This window comes from Convolutriloba macropyga, chromosome 9 (genome assembly GCF_964194025.1).
Source record: "Convolutriloba macropyga chromosome 9, txConMacr16.3, whole genome shotgun sequence".
Taxonomy (NCBI): domain Eukaryota; kingdom Metazoa; phylum Xenacoelomorpha; order Acoela; family Convolutidae; genus Convolutriloba; species Convolutriloba macropyga.
Window position 1 is genome coordinate 12173831 of NC_134476.1, and position 18721 is coordinate 12192551.

The 18721-nt window shown below is 36.3% G+C and overlaps 1 protein-coding gene across 1 annotated transcript; it reads right to left on the bottom strand.

The window, feature by feature from the left end:
- Positions 1–3443: 3443 nt before the first annotated feature.
- LOC142345610 (serine/threonine-protein phosphatase PP1-beta catalytic subunit) lies at positions 3444–8075 on the bottom strand. Its single transcript, XM_075397747.1, has 2 exons — positions 7615–8075; positions 3444–5896 (listed from the first exon to the last, which is right to left on the bottom strand). Exons 1-2 carry the CDS (start codon positions 8043–8045, stop codon positions 5344–5346), a joined length of 984 nt encoding a protein of 327 aa, XP_075253862.1. The 5' UTR covers positions 8046–8075; the 3' UTR covers positions 3444–5343.
- Between the last annotated feature and the right edge of the window lie 10646 nt (positions 8076–18721).

An 18721-nucleotide genomic window follows, 5' to 3' on the forward strand; every position in this document is an offset into this window, starting at 1 on the left:
CCCCTATTTAAGTTGCGCTTCACTGTTGGTACCACTGAATCACACAAAGGCTTGGTTCTGAACGTTTCACACCCATGGGAGTTCTGCAACTTCTTCTTCAGATCTGATTAGTCTGTTACCTGGCTGAACTTCCACTGTATGGCAAAGCTTTCGATCATTCGATCCCCAATAACAGACATTCAAAGAGCGACTGTGACTGTCTCTCTCCTGCTATCCTTGTAAGCAGCTTGTTCTCTGAAAAGAGTCCAAAATCTCAAGTTGCACAAGCTGCGCCTGAAACAGCTGTGCAACAAATGGACAATTATCGGAGTCTACAAACTCTGCAATCTCATGCAAAAGACTGAAAACCTTTGATCCATCATCGCCGACACAGTCACCTCTGATCAGCATATCGGCTGTTGCTTCTCAAGTCAATGCCCAACGGCACCATATATAGTTCTCGGCTCCCTGATTTCTGCAGCTTTTTCTAAACAGCTTCCTTCCTTCTGCACTTTGTGGGCCTTCTTCTGTTCGTTGGCTGGGACTCAAATTAATCCGGCTGTTCCTCTGTGCCCCAGAGTGATTTCTAGATGCCCTCAGTCTGCACCACAGCCATGCCTCTTACTCCTGGTCGGAAAAAAATTGTGACGTTCTTGTGATGATAAACGTCACAAGTGAACCACAATATTCAGTGTCTCTGGACCCAATTTGGCTTCAGGAACACCTATGAAAAACTGGGCTATAAATTTTGTGGATTTATATCTCGGCAGGCAGATCGAATTGTTTTTAGCTGATTTCTATTAAAAAACTTCTCAGCACCAGAGAATCAAAACTGAGCAGAACCAAGATAAAAATTTATTATTAGCACTATGAATTATAAAGGTTCTATAGCTGAAAAAAATATGGGTTGATAAACAGAATTAATGGAAGCATCTATCTGTGGGAGGAAAAGCACTTAGGTTTGAAGTTAAGATAATCAATTTTAGACAACTTAAAGCCTTTGATGATGATCTATATCAGAGTGCTTGACCAAGCTAAATTTGGCTTTCTTCTCTTCGATAATTTTGCTACTTCTAATGAATGAGGTTATACAGTACCGCAACAAAATTGATTTTTGAAGAACCTTAAACAGAACTCAAGTTACGTCGGAGTTTTCAGTCTTTAAAACTATTAGATTCTGATAATAAATCAATAATCAAAAGAAAAACAATAGAACTACGCTGGGTTACTTAAGAAAGTGCAGATATAAAAAAAACCATTTTTATTGCTTGGTCGGGAGCGCTTTTAACATATTGCTATGATATAATTTTTTAAACAATTGAGATGAAGTGCGGGAATTTGTCGACTCTCAGCCTCAAAAAATCTTTTGAGAAACAGAGAGTAATTTTTTCATCAATCAATTCAATTTCATAGGGTTTTCAAATCGTACCAAAAGTTTATCCCTTCGTAAAAGATATCCAGAAGCCAAAAGTAGCTCAACAACGTCTCTTTGATCCTGTTTCTTAGTTCCTAAATTTTGGCAACCTCCTTGCTAGTTTCAACTGAATATGCCGTCATAAATAAAATCCTGTTCCGTTCATTTTGGCAATTATTAGTTCAAATAGTCCTCTGCGTGCTGTCATCCGTCTTGTTTGTTCATCATTGATAATTTTGAAGAGTTTCGGAGAAATCCTTTTTGTAAAATTGTTTGTTTTGAAATGAATTGAGAAATTTGTTTGTGTAACTGAGGAAGGTCATTGCTAATGCATCATTAAATACGATAATCTCCGAAAGAGGAACAACGATTGGCTTCAGTTTCCATTTCTCGATTTCTTAGGGCAAGCACTAAAGCTTAATGACACTCCTTGATAAAATTTTTGTTTAGTGACTCCGAACACTTCCTACACGATAGCCTAACATCCTGATATCTTTCCCTTCAACAGATTGCTTTCTAATGGTTTTCGTATTCGCTTTTCAACACTGCAGCGACTAGGAACAGCAGTATAATTTGGGAGAGATAACTGATTACAAAAATTGGAATGTTTTTTCGTAGCAGGTCAATTTTTTAATCCCATATTTCAACAAGATTGAGATATATAACCGATCTCATCTATACCTAAAAAGAATCAGAGCCAAAACATGGTTTAATAAGTTGAGAAGTTTATAAGTAGCAGAATTTTTTGGTGCACTTTCTTCATATCAAGACCTGTTCAGGGCGTTGCTATTTAGAGTAAAAAATAATTATTTTTGTAGTTACAAAAAAGTGAAAACTATCTAAGAATTTTCACAAATAGATTTATAAATTTGAGTCAAAAATATACAAATTTGACTTTTTATCGAAGTACTCCAGATAATTGACCTCCTGAAATTGAATGAAACACATTCTAAGCTGTTAAAGTTACCTTAACTTCTAGCTCGCAGACAGAAAAAATCTACGTTCAAAACATCGCCTTATCAAGAGACGCACCGATTCGCTGGCATCAAGAGAACGCACATTGGCAGCCCAGAAATGAAGAGTCAGCAGTTAGCGTTTTGTTTTGCAATCTAGAGCAAGACTTATAACAAATCTCACTTCTAAAACTCAGCAACATCATTGAAGAAAAAAACACTTGATTTCATTTTTGACAGCAATCTTAACAATTATTTTAAAGCGCATATTGATCCACAGGGAAAATCTTGATTCACGACAGATGATTGTTATTAATATCGGTTCAGTTTGAATCATCAATTAAACCGCACTCCCTACCATCCTGGATAAATCTGTCATTTCTGTATTCGCTCTCAAAAATTTCTTGCCAGATTTACGATCCATACGATGAAATAAAATTCTCAAATTCAAAAATCACGCAATGCAAAAGGCGCCAAAGGAAAACTAACAAAACTTCATGATAGTCAAAACCGTTTTTCAAAATCGGAAGAAGCACCAATTAAATGCATTAAGAATCCAACGAATCTCACGATAACTGTACTGTTGGAATAACTATTATAGGCAGCTAATATACAGGACCTACAATCATCGATTCCAACACGACTATATTGCACAGAAATCTGCCTCACTAAATGCAGATCTGTGGAGAGACAACCACTCTTCACTTCTAATTATCTTACCATTAATTACAAAAAATAAAAATTTTAGGTAGGTAAGCATCTAAAAATGGCAATTGGGTGCCAAAGGCCGCTGATATTGCTATGCATCAGACACAACGTTCATTTTTTGAACATTTCGAAACTTCCCAGTTTATACTCTCATGGTAAAAAAAAAGTTATCAAAATTTTTTTTATTCAAACTGAATTAGTTTTTCTTTGGTTCAAAGAAAATGGATGAGCAAGTCCAAATATTGTGCAAACCAACATCAGTGTGTCTCCTTGTTAATTTTCAACTTGACCTGTAATGAAGCAAATGTCCAACTTCAATTCGATTCCTAAATTCGACACCAATAATGATCGTGAACTTTGTTCACATTGCGTGCTGGAGAAAAGAGCCATAGATAAAAAATTGAATTCAAACGCCATGGTGTCAGTTGAACAAAAAATGAATGAATTGCGCACTATGTAAGGGTAGTAGTTATAGTACTCTATATCACTGTAAGGTAAGTTTGTATGTATGCACGTATGCTTATCTCACGAAATGTTATGCTGTTCAAGTGCACGCACAATCTTGCTCTACAAACAAACAAACAATCTAAAAATTCTTAACATCGTTTCAACACAATCATTATCACCATCATTAGCTCAATTTTCAAGACTTTTCAACTTTTTAACGTCTCTTAAAACCCGCTGCTAATTTTTTTCAGTTATCTTTTCTTTCTTTCTCTTTCCTTTTCTCATCATAGTTCGTATGCCTTTTACAAATTCCATGCGGTACTGTTAAGCAATTAAATTGGAGCCAAGGGATAGAAATAGAGACAGCTAGACAGATAAATTCCCATTCCCATTTTTTCCTCTCTTACTAAAAATTCACTTCTCGGTCTCCCCTTTCTTCCTTTTCCTTCTTACTTTCACATTCCAACGCCTACCCACCCAATTTCTGCAACCAACTCTATTACTCAACTGGGCCCTCGAAATAGTAGCATGCAAAATAACCCCACATAGTGAGGAGGGGATTATGGGCAAAGAAGGCGAAATGGGGGAATAAGAAAGAGAGAAAATTGAAAAGAGTTTCTGAAGTGAAAGCGACAATAGACTTATTGAACTGGTTTAATTGTTGTAGGTGGTGGTTGTAATAACTTGGTTATCACATTTTATCATCAGTCATTACGACGACCCCGCTATCAATTCATACATGAACTCGACATACAGCACTTAGACATTAAGTACAGCAGAAACAACCCTCACCAAGAAAAACTAAAACTGGGCGAGTTTCACTCTCAATATTACCAATAACACTTTTTAAATGGCAATTCTGCTGTACAGCTTTCCTATGATTAAGCGCGTATTTCACAAAAAGCAACTTGCAAATATTTTCAGTAGTTTAAAATCATTGAATAGCTTAAAAACAATTTGTCGCATACCCAATCCCAATTTTTTTAAATGCAGGTTGCTAATTGTAAAGCTTTACTAGATGCGTAGTAATAACCGACCACAAAAACTATACGACCTTTAGAAGGGACACTTTTTAAATAATTTTACAGCAGTGGTTACTAGTTTTCTCTTTCGTTTGACGCAACTTTAAAGCATGTCATCGATATCACATTGAACAAACATATAACTGGGAATTTATAACACCTTGGTCTGAAGCTATAGAAAACGCATCATGGATTATCAAATTAACAATAATAAGCGAGCTCCAAACCCGTTTCAAAGAAATATTGGGTTGCTAATTAGGACACTTTTCAGTCCCTAAGGAAAGAGAGGAATTGATCAGAGAGGAGTATGGATAGAGCTAAAAATGGGCGGAGCTTGCTTCGTCAAACAACTGTAAACTAAATTGGTAGTCAGTGATAATAGTAGTTGTACTATTTGTAATTAGGTGATTAATATTATCAAGAGAAAACAGGTAATTGTAGTTGTGGTACAGGTCGTGTAGTCAATTTACCTTAGAGAACGAACTAGAAAACAAAAAAACGGGCTCTGCAAATGTAAGGGGAAAGGGTTCGGCGTTTTCATAGTTAAGAGAAAATGAGATGTCATTTGGGTTCAATTTAAAACACACACATACTAATGCAGTAAATATAGCTGTTTTGTCTCAGTTACAAGTTGCGGCTGGCTTCTGTTTCGTACTTTTAACTCTACATATGAACTGAGTTTTTTGCTCTTTCATGTGACAACTACGCTAATTCATTTCATGTTCTTTCTTTTCTCTAAGTTCTCAAATTGTTCTTTTTGTGTTATTCATTTTCTTTGCTTGTTTGATGTTGTTTATTTTGTTGATACCCTTATTGTTGTTTACTTCTTTTTCTGGGGGTTCCTGGGTGGCGTGACAGGTCTGCCTGAGTTCATTCCTCCGTAGCTGTACTTGGCTTTCCTCTCGGAGGGTTTCAGGATTTGGAACGAGCACATTAGTGTCTCATCCACGGACATCATGCCTCCCGCGTTGTCAAATTCCCCGCAGTAATTGGGCGCGCTGAATAGGGTGACAAGTTGTCGTTTCGCAAAGAACTCGTAACCATCCTCTACGACCTGATGTGCCCGACATATTAGATCCAAGTCGTGTTTGTTCAGGAACTTGGACACGACGTCTGCCCCGAACGTAAATGAGACACCTCGATCGTTCTCGCCCCAACCCTGCACGTCTTTGTCCGGATCGCTCCAGAGGAGGTCGCATAGGAGACCGGTGTCTGGGACATCGGTGGGTCTCATGATTCTGCGGATCTGTTCCATAGACTGTAGGTCGGGCGATAGGCCCCCGTGGCAGCAGAAGATTTTCTCGTCAATGATGGCTGCGATAGGCAGACAGTTGAAGCAATCTGTAAACGTCTTCCACAGCTTGATGTTGTAGCTGGAACCACAACCAAAATATAACATCAATTAAATGAACATCACTAAAATAAAGCTGTTTCAGTATAGCATGTCCGCTGAATGCACTTCCAGAATTTCATTCAAAGGTTAAGGGATATCTTTTTGCAAAAACAAGCGCAAAGTTTTTTAAAAAAAAAACAGGCAGTCTCTGGCAGCAGTGTCTGAAAAATGTACGTAAGAAAACTGAGACATTAAACTGCAAAATTATTTTTTCCTAAATGCAAGTAATGATACTCACTTTTCCGAAAAGAAAGCTTACTAATAAAAACAGCAGTCGCAAAAATTGAATCAACCAAAACATCCAATAAATTGCTCTGAAAACAAAATCTATGTCACCTTAAAACAGAAACAAATAACTAAGAATCATTCAGCAATAAAAGCAACTTCACAAAAGAAAAATAATATTAGAACTTTCTAAGCATAGCCGGAAGATTTTCAGAAAACAACGGCGATTGCTTCGTAGACCTGTCTTAACAACGATAACAACGAAAATAACAAAGAAAAAAGAGGACTCAAGAAAACTGCGAGAATAAAAAAAGTTGTATTCATTGCAATGTCTTATGTCGATGGAAAAGAATTTGTCTAAGTTAGGAACTGCTTTAAAAACCTGCCAATAAATAATATTCAAAATAGAGTGAAATATCCTCAGTTGACCTTAACACCTCCGTCCAAAAGCAAGAATTTGGTAGTGCGGTAGGCCATAAAACAAAACATTTTCACAGGAATCACAAAAAACCTAACTCCAGTGAGAGTGGAAGATGACTTCTAAGAGGGAAAATAGAGCGTGAAAAAACTATTGTCAAAAAATCTTGGCGACACTACAAAAACAAACCAAGAGGAGGTAGATGCTAGCTTGCTCACCTCTTCCAGCTACTAAAACATAACTGACTAACGTCGGAAGAATTGCTCTCGAACGACTAGTGGGAGTTCTAATCTATTGCAGCCTGCTTCTGAGCAAATAAAAACTGTCATTGTCGACTAGCGTCGCACGAATTGTTCACAGACAACTGGTCAAGGGTTCACTTTCGTAGTCAGCAGATTCAACTTAAGGTGCATTGGGTGAAGGGAATGTGAGCGTGCAAACAAGGGTGAGGGGCAAAAGTGGCGGCAAAATATTAATATTACAAAATTACCTTTACAACCCAAATTTTTACGTCAAAACCGCACATTTTGGTGGCGGGGAGCTGCTAGGGGTGGGGGAGGGCTGCTGGGGTCCAAAACTTTGAATTGCTCTTCAAAACATGATTTAATATCTACAAAGCAGTTTTTGCTAATTGCATAAATAGACTAAAAAGGCTCTTACAAAACTGCTCAGCAATTTAATGCCCTTGCGCTTCACCAGTTTGTCGCGTATCTCAAGGCAAAAAACCGGTATTGTTGATCAGACAAATTCTTAGCAAGAAGAATTAGTGGGCAAAAACGGTAGGGACAATGCGTATCTCAAGGCAAAAAACCGGTATTGTTGATCAGACAAATTCTTAGCAAGAAGAATTAGTGGGCAAAAACGGCAGGGACAATAGAAAATGGAGGTGGTATCCAAAACCACCAAATTTTAATTTTCCTTCACACACCCTTAACTTAAGCCTAGACAGTTCGATGGGGGTGCGTTGACTGGGAGGGGGTGGCTGAGTCGAAGGGATCAAGATATTAGGCACTTGCCGAATTTCTCAAATAAAATAGTTGGGTCATAATACTGACCGTCTTTTGCACTCGTCATAGAAGCCATAGATTCTGTTGATACTGGCACACTCGTGGTTCCCTCTCAACATGAAGAAGTTTTCAGGGTACTTGATCTTATAGGCCAGGAGCAAACAGATAGTCTCAAGGGATTGCTTTCCTCTGTCCACGTAGTCCCCGAGGAAGAGGTAATTGGACTCTGGTGGGTACCCTCCGTACTCAAACAACCTCAAAAGGTCAGTGTATTGTCCGTGGATATCTCCACAGATCTTGAGGGGTGCTTCCAGTTCCAGAAGAATCGGTTGGCTCAGAAAGATTTCCCTGGACTTGAGACATAGACCTCGGATCTCGGCTTCTGAGAGCTGGACTTGCTTGCCTGGTCTAGCACCTCTCACTTCGAGCAGACGGGTGATGATGCTGTCGACGTTTATAGCGTCCGGGTTGTCAGACATGTTCTATGATCTGAAAAGACACACTTTGACTAACTCAACTACAAGTCCACGAACAGATTTTTTTGAGCAGATCAATTACTGTTCATAACCACAGACAAAAATTAGAACAGATTTTACTGGTTAAAATTATCAACTTAAACTATTTGATATCTTAAATATAAACCAAAAATCAGAATAATGCACACCAGAAAAAAATTCCCCAAAGACAATATAACGCCCACTAAGGTTTGGATTTGACAAGCCGCATTATAAATATACCTATAGCTCTCCGCATCTTTGCTTCGGTCAAATGTTAAATCGTTAGGGTGGTCTAATCAGTCGCAACTACGGGGAAAATGGACCAGTACAGTATTTGTATCCGTCTATCTTATTTTACCAGCCCAGTCTGCTAATAATTACATAATCTGGCGTTAGCCTCTCGAACTTGGGTATCTCTAATAACCCACGCTTTTGCTCTTTCGTACTCTTCAAGGATTCGTCTCAACCTACTAACGCAGCTACAGAATTTGTTGGATCTCAAGCAAAGTTATACGGTTTGATCAAACCATATACGACGCTGTTTTTCAGACATTTTAAAGTTATTCTACGAGTTATTTTTTTTACTGGTTAGGTACATATTCAAGCCTACTGATTTGAGACTTGAATAAATTCACCCTCAAATAATTTTTTTAAAATGAATAACATACTAAATAGTAATAGCGACGAATATACCATCTCTTCAATCGCAAGTTTCTCGAAATTTCATCCTGGCATTTTATGATTTCATTCATCATACAGGAAAGCCACCAAATTAACTCATATAACCTTCAAACCTGATCCAAGCCATAAATTTTTATGGAAACATTTTATCAAAATCACTCGCATTACAGACAGAGAACAATACAACCAACCGGCCGGCATGTTTTATGCCACCAAAACAGTCACGTCTAAATAAAACAGCGATTTTTTTCTGTATTAGCTTTAACTGATCAAATATAACAATGTAACGTCATTATTCTCTGTGCTAAAACCAAGCACAGTTATCAAACGCTCAATATATACATAATTTATTATTATTTATCGTATTGAACAATTGAACGGCGTTAGATTTGCCGTATTACCCACAAAAAACGAAAGCGAAGTCTAGTCAGAAATTCATGAAAAATTGACATCAATTTCAAAAATTTGAGCAACTCATTCAGAATTCTGAAATGCTTCAAAATCTGAGAGAGAAAAGCTGTTTCTATCTGATTATTTTAGCATAAACTGAAAGGCAGCAATCTAACAGAGCAGGCTTAAAGCAAAACTCACGCAAGGCCTTTGAATTCTAAACAAGCTTAGCCGCTGAAACGCATAGATAAACAAAGAGATGGTAGAACTGAGCTTGAACACATACATCCTCAAACTTAACACAGAAATGACTTCATGTGACGCAATTTGTGAATTTAAGAAGGTCGAGTAAACGGTTATTGAGAGTAACATACAAGTTCGTTCTTGGCATAACTAAGCATAAAATCTCGACGAATAAATAATCTTCTCTTACTAACAAAGAGAAGAAATGACCTCCTGAAACAGATCTTAAGAAGACGTCGTTAAAACCTTGTTGATAAAACTCAGCAGCTACAGTTTTATACTTTAACGGGTTGAAGAACTTAATGAGAAGCAGACACGCAAATTAAACTGTAACGGATTCTTGAAGGATTTTGTGTAAGTAAGGACTGTCTTAACTGTTTCAATGTCGACATCTGGTAGCAAACATAGGCTTATCAAGACTAACTCAGGCTGCTGCGGCCAAATTACAACAACTAAAACAAACATAACCGACTAAAGTCGAGCGAATTCGACAGGCGAGCGGTTGGCTCCGTCAGTAGCTGGCTACGGTTCAGGGAGGCTAGCTTTAGCTTAGTTGAAAGATCGTGCGGTGAGCGCTGCGGGGGGTTACGACGAGGCGCGCTTAGTTACGAGTGGAACGATGAGCAGGGTGGGGATTTGGGGGGGGGGGGGGGGGGGGGAGGGAGGGAGGGGAGGGGAGGAGGGCGTGAATCGTATAAAAAAGAACACAGGACTAATATAATTTCCACAACTTTCACGTGAGAGGTGCAGGCTTCTTAGCTCTCAATTAACCCTCTAAACAGAACTTGAAGGTCGCCTTGAAATTGAACACTTCGACTTTTCATAGCATAGGCCCTATGAATGGACTCCCAGAAATAATTTTCCAATAAAGAAATGAGCATAAAATACACAATTTTTCTTTTTCTCGAAATTATTTCGGCATTGCTTGCACAGTTCCGTAACAGTCGGTCATGAAGCATACCATTGTTTGCGGAATAGCTTGACTAAAAATCTATTTCGAACTTCATGGCAAATTCGGGCCATTTCAAAAGGCTATGGTAACCATTTTTGAACAACTTACAGTAGTTGGTTCAATTCAATTCAAGCAAATCTAACTAGTCCTCGAATGTTGTCAATAAAACGAGGTCTGCGACAAATTTCCAGGACCAATTTCCCTGCAGCTGTCAAATTCCCCAACGACTAATAGAATGTGTGCAACAATATGACCCATAAACCCACCGTAAGACAGACCGAAAATATATTCGAACTACTAAAAGTAATTTTAGTTCTTCCGGCCACTTTTTGAACTTGTTCAAATGATCTCCACGCTAAATAAAGACTTGAAAAATTTAAACCTATTGATCAAATTCTGTGGCAATAAATTTATAGAAATAATTTACTACAGGTAATTTATTTTCTTGAGATTATATTCTCATTAACTGAATCGCACATGACTTTTCAGAAGGTTTCAGAAACACACATTCTCATGACAAATTGTTTACAAATCTGGGCCTAAAAACTCATTCAACCTTGCATAAAACTTGGCCCAGCCTAACGAAAAAAACCATTGATCGCTACCAAAAAGGCAAATGACGGCGTCAATACAAAAATCAACCTCGAAGAAAAGAAACCAATTAATTGAAATTTGCTGTAAAAAGTCACATTTTAGTCATGGATAGCTGTTCTTCAATAACCATTCCGTCAGAAAAAGTTGCTTTACTTAAAATAAATCAGAAAACTAAATGAAAACAGCCTTGTTTGGAAATCTGATAGATAAGAAGTTAATTAATTTTCTTGAAACAATTATGCAGTTCCTGTATACAAACAGGAGATATCAAACGGCCAGAGAAGCAGTATATATCCGGGTTTACAAATTGATGAAAACCTAGTTTTTGATATTCAGCTAAAAAACGCACTGAAACACTTGGCTTCCGCCACTTGGTCAAATATTTGTAGAAACCAAATTCCTTAAAACAAGAATTTTGGTTGCACATTTTTACTGCTATCGATTTTGTCTTTCCTGTCATTTTTCTCCAAAGTTCATTGGAAAAAAAGCAACGTTACGAAATGGTTTCTTCAAAGCAAGTACGATAGGTCGATATCTTCTAATCGAGACAAAAACAATTACCAGCTGAGCATTTCATATCAAAGATGTCACTAGCCAATATCAAAAACTTATTAATCTGTTTCAGATAGTTAAAAAATTTCACGGTTATTTAAATAATTTTGAAAAATATCGAATAGTTCAAAATTAGACAAAGGAATCAAAACAAGGTTTGATATGAACTCAAATTTCCGTCAATGCATAAACATTGAAGTAGTTGCTGAACATATTCGTTTAGCCAGAAACCATAAACCTTAAAAGGAAGAATTGAACATAAATTTTTTTACTTTTTAGCATGAAACAACTCGGTTGAAAAATTAATAATTTAAAGTTTTTAATTTCAAGCAAACATTTTTAAAAAAGATTGACGTTACGCATTTGCGCTTTGAGATTCTGAAACACTAGTGATGCATGAAGAGAACTGACGTTCGAGCAATTCAGTGGTCCTATTGGAAACAATTCAGCTCAGTAGCTAATTGAGACTTAACTTCGGCTTTTGATAAAATTAGAGTTAATGTTCCGACCCCTCTTGAGGGGGGGGGAACTATATAATTAAATGGTTTTTTTTGTTCAGACAATTTCGGCCGATCGATATATTCATCGTAGAGAGTTGAGACTGGTATCATAAGAAAGCTTGTTCAGCGTAGAATATGGAATTAAAAAGATTTTTTTTATTTTCGTTTTTTACAGGGAGTTATCGAGGTTTAAACTTTTGAGAAAATAGAGAATTCCGTTTCCGTTTATTTTAATCACATTTTCCGGAAATTTTTACTAAAAATTTGCTAATTTTGCTAAAATTTGCTAAATTTTTTGAGAGAGTGCTGTTAATTTTGTTTTTAAAGACAAAAATATTGTAGGCCATTTTTATTTAATTTTTTGGTCAAAAATTCTGGCTAAATATTTCAAAAATCAGAATTTTTCATCAAAAAAGCACAAAAAAAGTTTCTTTAGTCCACTTTGATTAAACTTTCAGGAAGTACACACTCAAACACCACTAAAACAATCTTCGTAGACTCAAAATGGAGCTATTTCTACTTCAGTTTCCGTTGCTAGTGCTCCGTAATTTAAATTTTGCCGTTTTTTTCTAACTTCACTCGTTGATTATCAAAAAGGCAGCATTTATATTTGATTTTTTAACTAACAAAATATCTCTATCTAAAACACTTGAAAAATTAAGTGTTTTTAATGAACGAAATGCATTAGCAGAGCTAGTTTTGGACGAATCATGGACTGTTACAACCCAAAAAAGAATTCGGATTGTAATCAGTCGGTCTCTTTTTATTAAAAAAAATCGATCTCTTTTATATATTAATTAAATAACAAAACTTATCAAATCAAAGCTCACTACTGATAGATCCAATTCGCTTCCTAATTAGCTCGAAAATTATTGCATCTAGTTTATTACATAAAAGCTTATAGTCGTTGACTTTAAAATATTTGATTTTAAAATAAATAATGGCTTATTAAACTTTGCCTCTATTTTTCTCATAATTTGGTCAACTTGGAGCTGAGTGGCACCAAAAAAAGTATACTTCTTCTTTCTACTGAAATCAAATTCAATCTTTAGTGCGGTTTTACACCTTAAATTAATGTTCTATATCAAGTATATGATAAAGTATGTGTCACGCCCCTATTTCGTCTCTCATAGTTACGTGATGATTTTCCTTTAAATACCCATAAATAAGTGCTATAATTCAGTTCATATTCAGATAGATCTCAAGGCCATATATAGCTAGTATTTCCATCTAGGCCTGTAACCCCTAATTTGTTTATGCTTATTAAAAACAACCGCAGACTGAGTTTACTGATAAACATATCAAGTGCCTAAAAGCCTCAGTATTTACCTTTTTGAGTTCCCTGACGATGCATTCGCATAAATGGTAAATAACTTCATGAGAAACTATGTATTGGTGAAATAATTATTCTGATAAAGTAGGTGCTAATACGGAAATTGTATACTTAACAAACATCAAGAGACGTACAAAAGTGGGAAATTGCCCAACTTGTAGATCAGTAAATATTTACGAAGGACCAATACAACTCAAGGTACAGCCCTGAGGAACCCACGATCACCAGAATACCGGAGAACCAGCCTAGTGATAAGTTGCTAATCAAACTCAGCAAAAACTTAAAAAAACGTATTCTATCATTGAAACTTTGTCTTATTTCTGATATAATAATTAAAGATCGAACTAGAAATTCTTCCTAAAATAACTAAGTTAGAACAGACTTTTTTAGTGTCATATTGTGACTAAATAAAGCTCTAAAACCCAAGACAACTAGTAGGTATATCACGCATCCGAACAGCTCAATAAAAGGCTATTACTAGCTAAATTTATTCAAAATATATCTACTAAAAATTGCACTGTGAAACATCTAAATAAGTCCTTGAAAAATGACAATTATTCACATTATTTACTGCTAATATTAACCTCAGAAAACAACATGAGGAACACTTTAAAAATCAGTGCGTAACAGTATGGTTTTACGGCTTCGAAAGCGTTTTCTGTCAAAATTTAACTGATTTTTTGTTTGTTGTCTATTTGTCGTTCTTTTTGTAACCGCAAAAAATTGATTAGCGACAGTTCTTAATTCCCATCTTTAGAAACAATGGTAATTGTAAACCTATGGGATATGTTCGTTGATTTCGAATGGTTTTCATTACTTTGCGATTGTTTTTAAAAAATAAGCGATTTTTCAAATTTACTGTTATTGTTCTTTATTGTCTAATTGTTACCAAGCCTTATTATGGACTGGTTCCATATATTTTCTGGTGAATTACAAGTTATTTTGTTTAATTTCATTTTTATCTGACGCTATTTTGACTTTATTAATTTTTGTTTTTTAAAACAGACAAATTTTTTTATGTAATTTATGTTTGTTGTTGTTGTTTGATTTTGCTGTTCGTCTTGACTCGCTTTCTTAATATTGCCATATCTCATGAATCTAATGCATCATTTTTACTCCACTGAATTATTTGCTTTGGAGGCTATCTTTTCGTTCATACATCAACATACACCTTTTTTTTTTGAAAAATACTTGAATTTTTGGGGTTTTCTATCTGTTCCTCATTTGGTAGACAATTATGCCGAAATTGTGGATGAGCGGGGTCGGAACCTTATGTGCTCCTTGTTCACGACATGCGTAAGTGAAAACGAATATTTAAGGCTCTGATTCAATTTGGCATGATGCAATTGCAATCAGGCCACGGTTTTGTTGTCAGTTTCCAAAAAACTCAAGTAAGAGCAACCTTCTCCAATAGAAAACAAGGTCACAATTTAGCTTTCCAGTACTTCCAGCATAAATTTGATAGCATAAAAACTATAAACAGTAGAAATATTAATAATTTAAATCCCAATCACGAAGAAGGTTTTAAGAATAAACTGTGTCAAAAAACCTATTTTAAGAATGTGTTGGATGGAATAGATGAGAGGGTGCTGGGATAGGTTAAAGAGAAGTGTGGAAGTTGGAGGAAGAAGGAATTAGTCGGAGTTTAGGGGACATTGAAAAAAGGACAACCGCCAATGGATCGATCTTCTCATAATGACGTTTTCACCTTGAGAAATACTTGTTCCACCTAACACTTAAAAGGTATATTTAGAAAAGTAAGCAATGATCGAAACCAGAAATAGAAGCCAATGTTCAAAAACAGAAGCCAGTGTTCAAGCCAAAGTTGAATTTTAAATGTGCGCTATCTAAATAAAAACTAGAAGCAATTAGCCTGAGTCGTTAAAATGCCAACATGCCTTAAACAATTTCTCATCATTTATTTGAGAGTAATTAAATACTACAGGATTGGTTCCATTTCCTTTCCTGATTATTGCTGATGGATGTTAGTTCTCTGTCGGGAGAGCACTCTGGGACCCGGATGCAGAAAATTGAGTGAGATTTATGAGCGTCTGTAATTTAGATTGACAGCTTATGATTCACCTCTCTTGCACCTGCGCTAACCTTCAAACATCTGAAAATTTTTTAAATGAAAAGCCGCAAAAATAACCATATAGAACCCTTTAAACATTAGCTGCAAATAGAGTATACACGCTTAAAAAAGTGGCAATTGTTTCTACTTTAAATTAATGGTAATAGCAAGGTGCGAACAAAGGAATTATTACTATATTAAAGCTACTGCTAAAATGTACCGCCTTCCTGAGACTCCAATCGTCGGGCGTTTGAAGCGAATCATTGTGACCTCAAAAAATTAAGTACCATCATTGCTCACTTAAGTTAAAACGCTATTGCATTACTCCACTTTTCGTCAACTTCACGCGTTGTCCGCTGTAATTTCGTTTTCTGGTTCTTCAATAAGGTCGTTAACTTGCAATGCCGATGGTTCCGAATGCAATCGTCGCCTGGATGGCTTCAAGAAATTTAGTCCACGTCTTCGATGTCCAAAAGTAAGATCTCCGGGGCAACTTGTGTCAGAATCATGCCGTTGAAGACGCGCTCTCGTAATGGGTGCAGGTGGAACAACTGTTACCGTTATACCATAAGCATGTTTCAGAACATAGTCGCTGGTTTGACCAACAACAGCATGTAGAATACGACTTTGCTCTTTCGCGGCCATAATTATTAGATTGGCCCCTTTCTCTTTGGCAAAGCGGATAATATTGGCCCCAGCACGTTCACCGTCTCTGGCATAAAACGTGGCGGTAACATCATTTTCTGTCAAAAACTTCTCCAAGTTATCTTGTAAAATCTTTATTTCACTCTGTTTCCGCAATACTTGTCGTCTCATCTGCTCGGAATGAAAAAGCCCGGATGTTCCCCCAATATTAGTACTGGGATCTAAGTGAACGGAGTGAAAGAGATACAGATGGTCTCTACTTTTCCGACATTCACTTAAATAATGTGAAATTGCTCGTTTGGCTGGTTCTAACTCTTCAACTGGAATTACAACGCAGCGACTGTACTTTGAAATAAACTTCGGTCCACTCTGTGCACCATTCTCAACCTCTTCAGTCTCTTTCTGTATTTCTTTCAGTTCGAAAACCTCTTTACTAGCATTATCCATCCAATCGCTCTATCTAAAATAAATTAATTAAATGGCTCACTCAAATTACTTAATTAAATTTATGCAAGTGCAGAAACACACTCAAGTACTAGTAGTAGTAGTTTAGGCTTCAGCGTCGTGGCACTAGGGTTGACATCCCTTTATTGGTTGGCTAATTTTCTTATTTTTCTTATTTTCATCAATGACTTACCTGAAACTGTTTTCAACTCCAAAGTCTTTCTTTTTGCTGACGATCTCAAATTATTATATAATGAAAATCTTGGAAACGCACACGGAATCAAACAAGATCTAGATTCAATATTGCGTTGGAGTTACGAAAATAACATCAGCTTCTATTTATCGAAATGTCAGTACATAAATTTCAATATCAAGTCGAAATTAAGTCCGGTTTTGGGTCAATGGTCGCTGGAACAATCGAGAACTGTGGAGGACCTTGGTATCACTATGAACGACAGCCTCACTTGGAAGGAACATGTAGAATTTCGGACTGGTAAAGCCAACAAATTCTTCCACCAAATTAAAAGAAACATCATATCTCCTGACGGCTACTGCAAAACTAAATCTTTATAAGAGTACGCTTATTCCAATCTTAATCTATGGATCTAACTGTTATATGCCTTCAAAATCTGACATGCGACTCCTTGAAAAATCTCAAGAAAAAGTTTCGAAATGGATCCTACCGAACCTTGATTATTGCGAACGACTGAGATCCCTGAACTTATTACCTCTCAACTATTACATTGTGCTAACAGATCTTCTCTTGCTATCGAAATTGGTGAACAATTATTATGCGTTCAACATCAGCGAGCACATTAATATTGTGCAAAGACGGTCAAGTTTTCGGTTTGTGTTGCCTGAAATCAAAAAAGAATTTCAGCGGTCAAATTTTTTCTATCGAACCACATATAGAGCAAATATCATTGATTCAATTGTTAATTTCTTTCAACCAGTCGGACTCAAAAATCGAATCTTAAACTTGATGTGGAAGTACTATAATATTTATTTCAGCATCGAAAATTCGTGTTCCATAACATTTATCTGTCTCTGCGAAAAATGACGGTCCTCAAACGAAATAAACTTAACAAACAAACTTAAACTGGTATGATTCATCTATTTATATAATTTTTGCGGGAGCAGTCCCTCACGTTTGTGGAAGCCATAATAATAAAAATAATAATAATAATAATAATTTGACTACTGTGCTGGATTGCAGTTGTTGCAGTTGCACAAAAAGGTCCACGTACAAGAATTGGTTTCAGGGTAATGTCTAGAGAAAAAATTCAAGTATAATTCGGTTTTTTGTTTACGCTTTCAATAGCCAGATTTGTGATTTTACAGATAATATTTAAAAGTTGACCAGAACGCCTCCAGAAATTTGCATCTGCCTTTTTTGTTCTTGTTTGATTTTTGTTTATTAGCTCAAATTGTCTGGTATTTGGTTGATCACCACAGTTTTGATTTCTAGTGATCGGAATATTGACATTGTAATTTCTTGAGAGAAAAGCAATTAAGAGTAGACCGTGTAGTCCTACATATAAGGAGAGATGAAGTAAATTGAGTTTTCCAAGCCTTTTCTTGTAATTCAGTCCCCAGTTGTTTAGGATCCAACTGGTAGCTTGCCTTTGAACGCGCTCAATATCTTTCGTCACTGTTTTGTTAGCAAACCAGGCTTGAGTTGCATATGTAACAATGGGTACGACATATCCTGCGTACGCATTGTTTTGCGCTTAGATTCTGGACGTTGAAGTGTTTCTTTTTAAGAAGAAGAACGCTTTCAGTGCCTTTGAGCACCTTTTTTCGACATTAGGTCTCCTGTTCAGCTTTGGCGTAATTGTAATGCCTAGATCTTTTTGCTCGTTCTGGTAAAAGAAAATGTTGTTGTTTGAACATAACTAGGGTTTGTCTTGATCTTTGATTAGCAGGATATAACACTTATTTTCATTTAATGTCATTTTATTGTTTAAACACCATTGATCTATTTGTTTTATATCGTATTGCACGTTTTCACTATTCGTTGCAACAAGCTTGAAATCGTCTGCATAACCAAAGGTTCAGACTTAGTTACTTGTAGAGGAAGATCATTAAAAAAATGATGAATAGAAGTGGACATAGTAGTGATCCTTGTGGAACACCACTTGTCACCTGCACTGTTTCAGAGCTAAAATCATTGAGCTTTTTATTTTGGTTTTCTTTTACTTAAGTAGCTGGAAAAAATTTTCAAGAAGTTACCGCCAATACCTAGCATTTCAA

Excerpts from the sequence above, each read along its gene's own strand:
- LOC142345610 (XM_075397747.1), bottom strand. The coding sequence starts at position 8,045 with ATGTCTGACAACCCGGACGCTATAAACGTCGACAGCATCATCACCCGT. Across the intron at positions 5,897-7,614 it reads TATGACGAGTGCAAAAGACG|CTACAACATCAAGCTGTGGA; the intron begins GTCAGTATTATG and ends TTGTGGTTCCAG.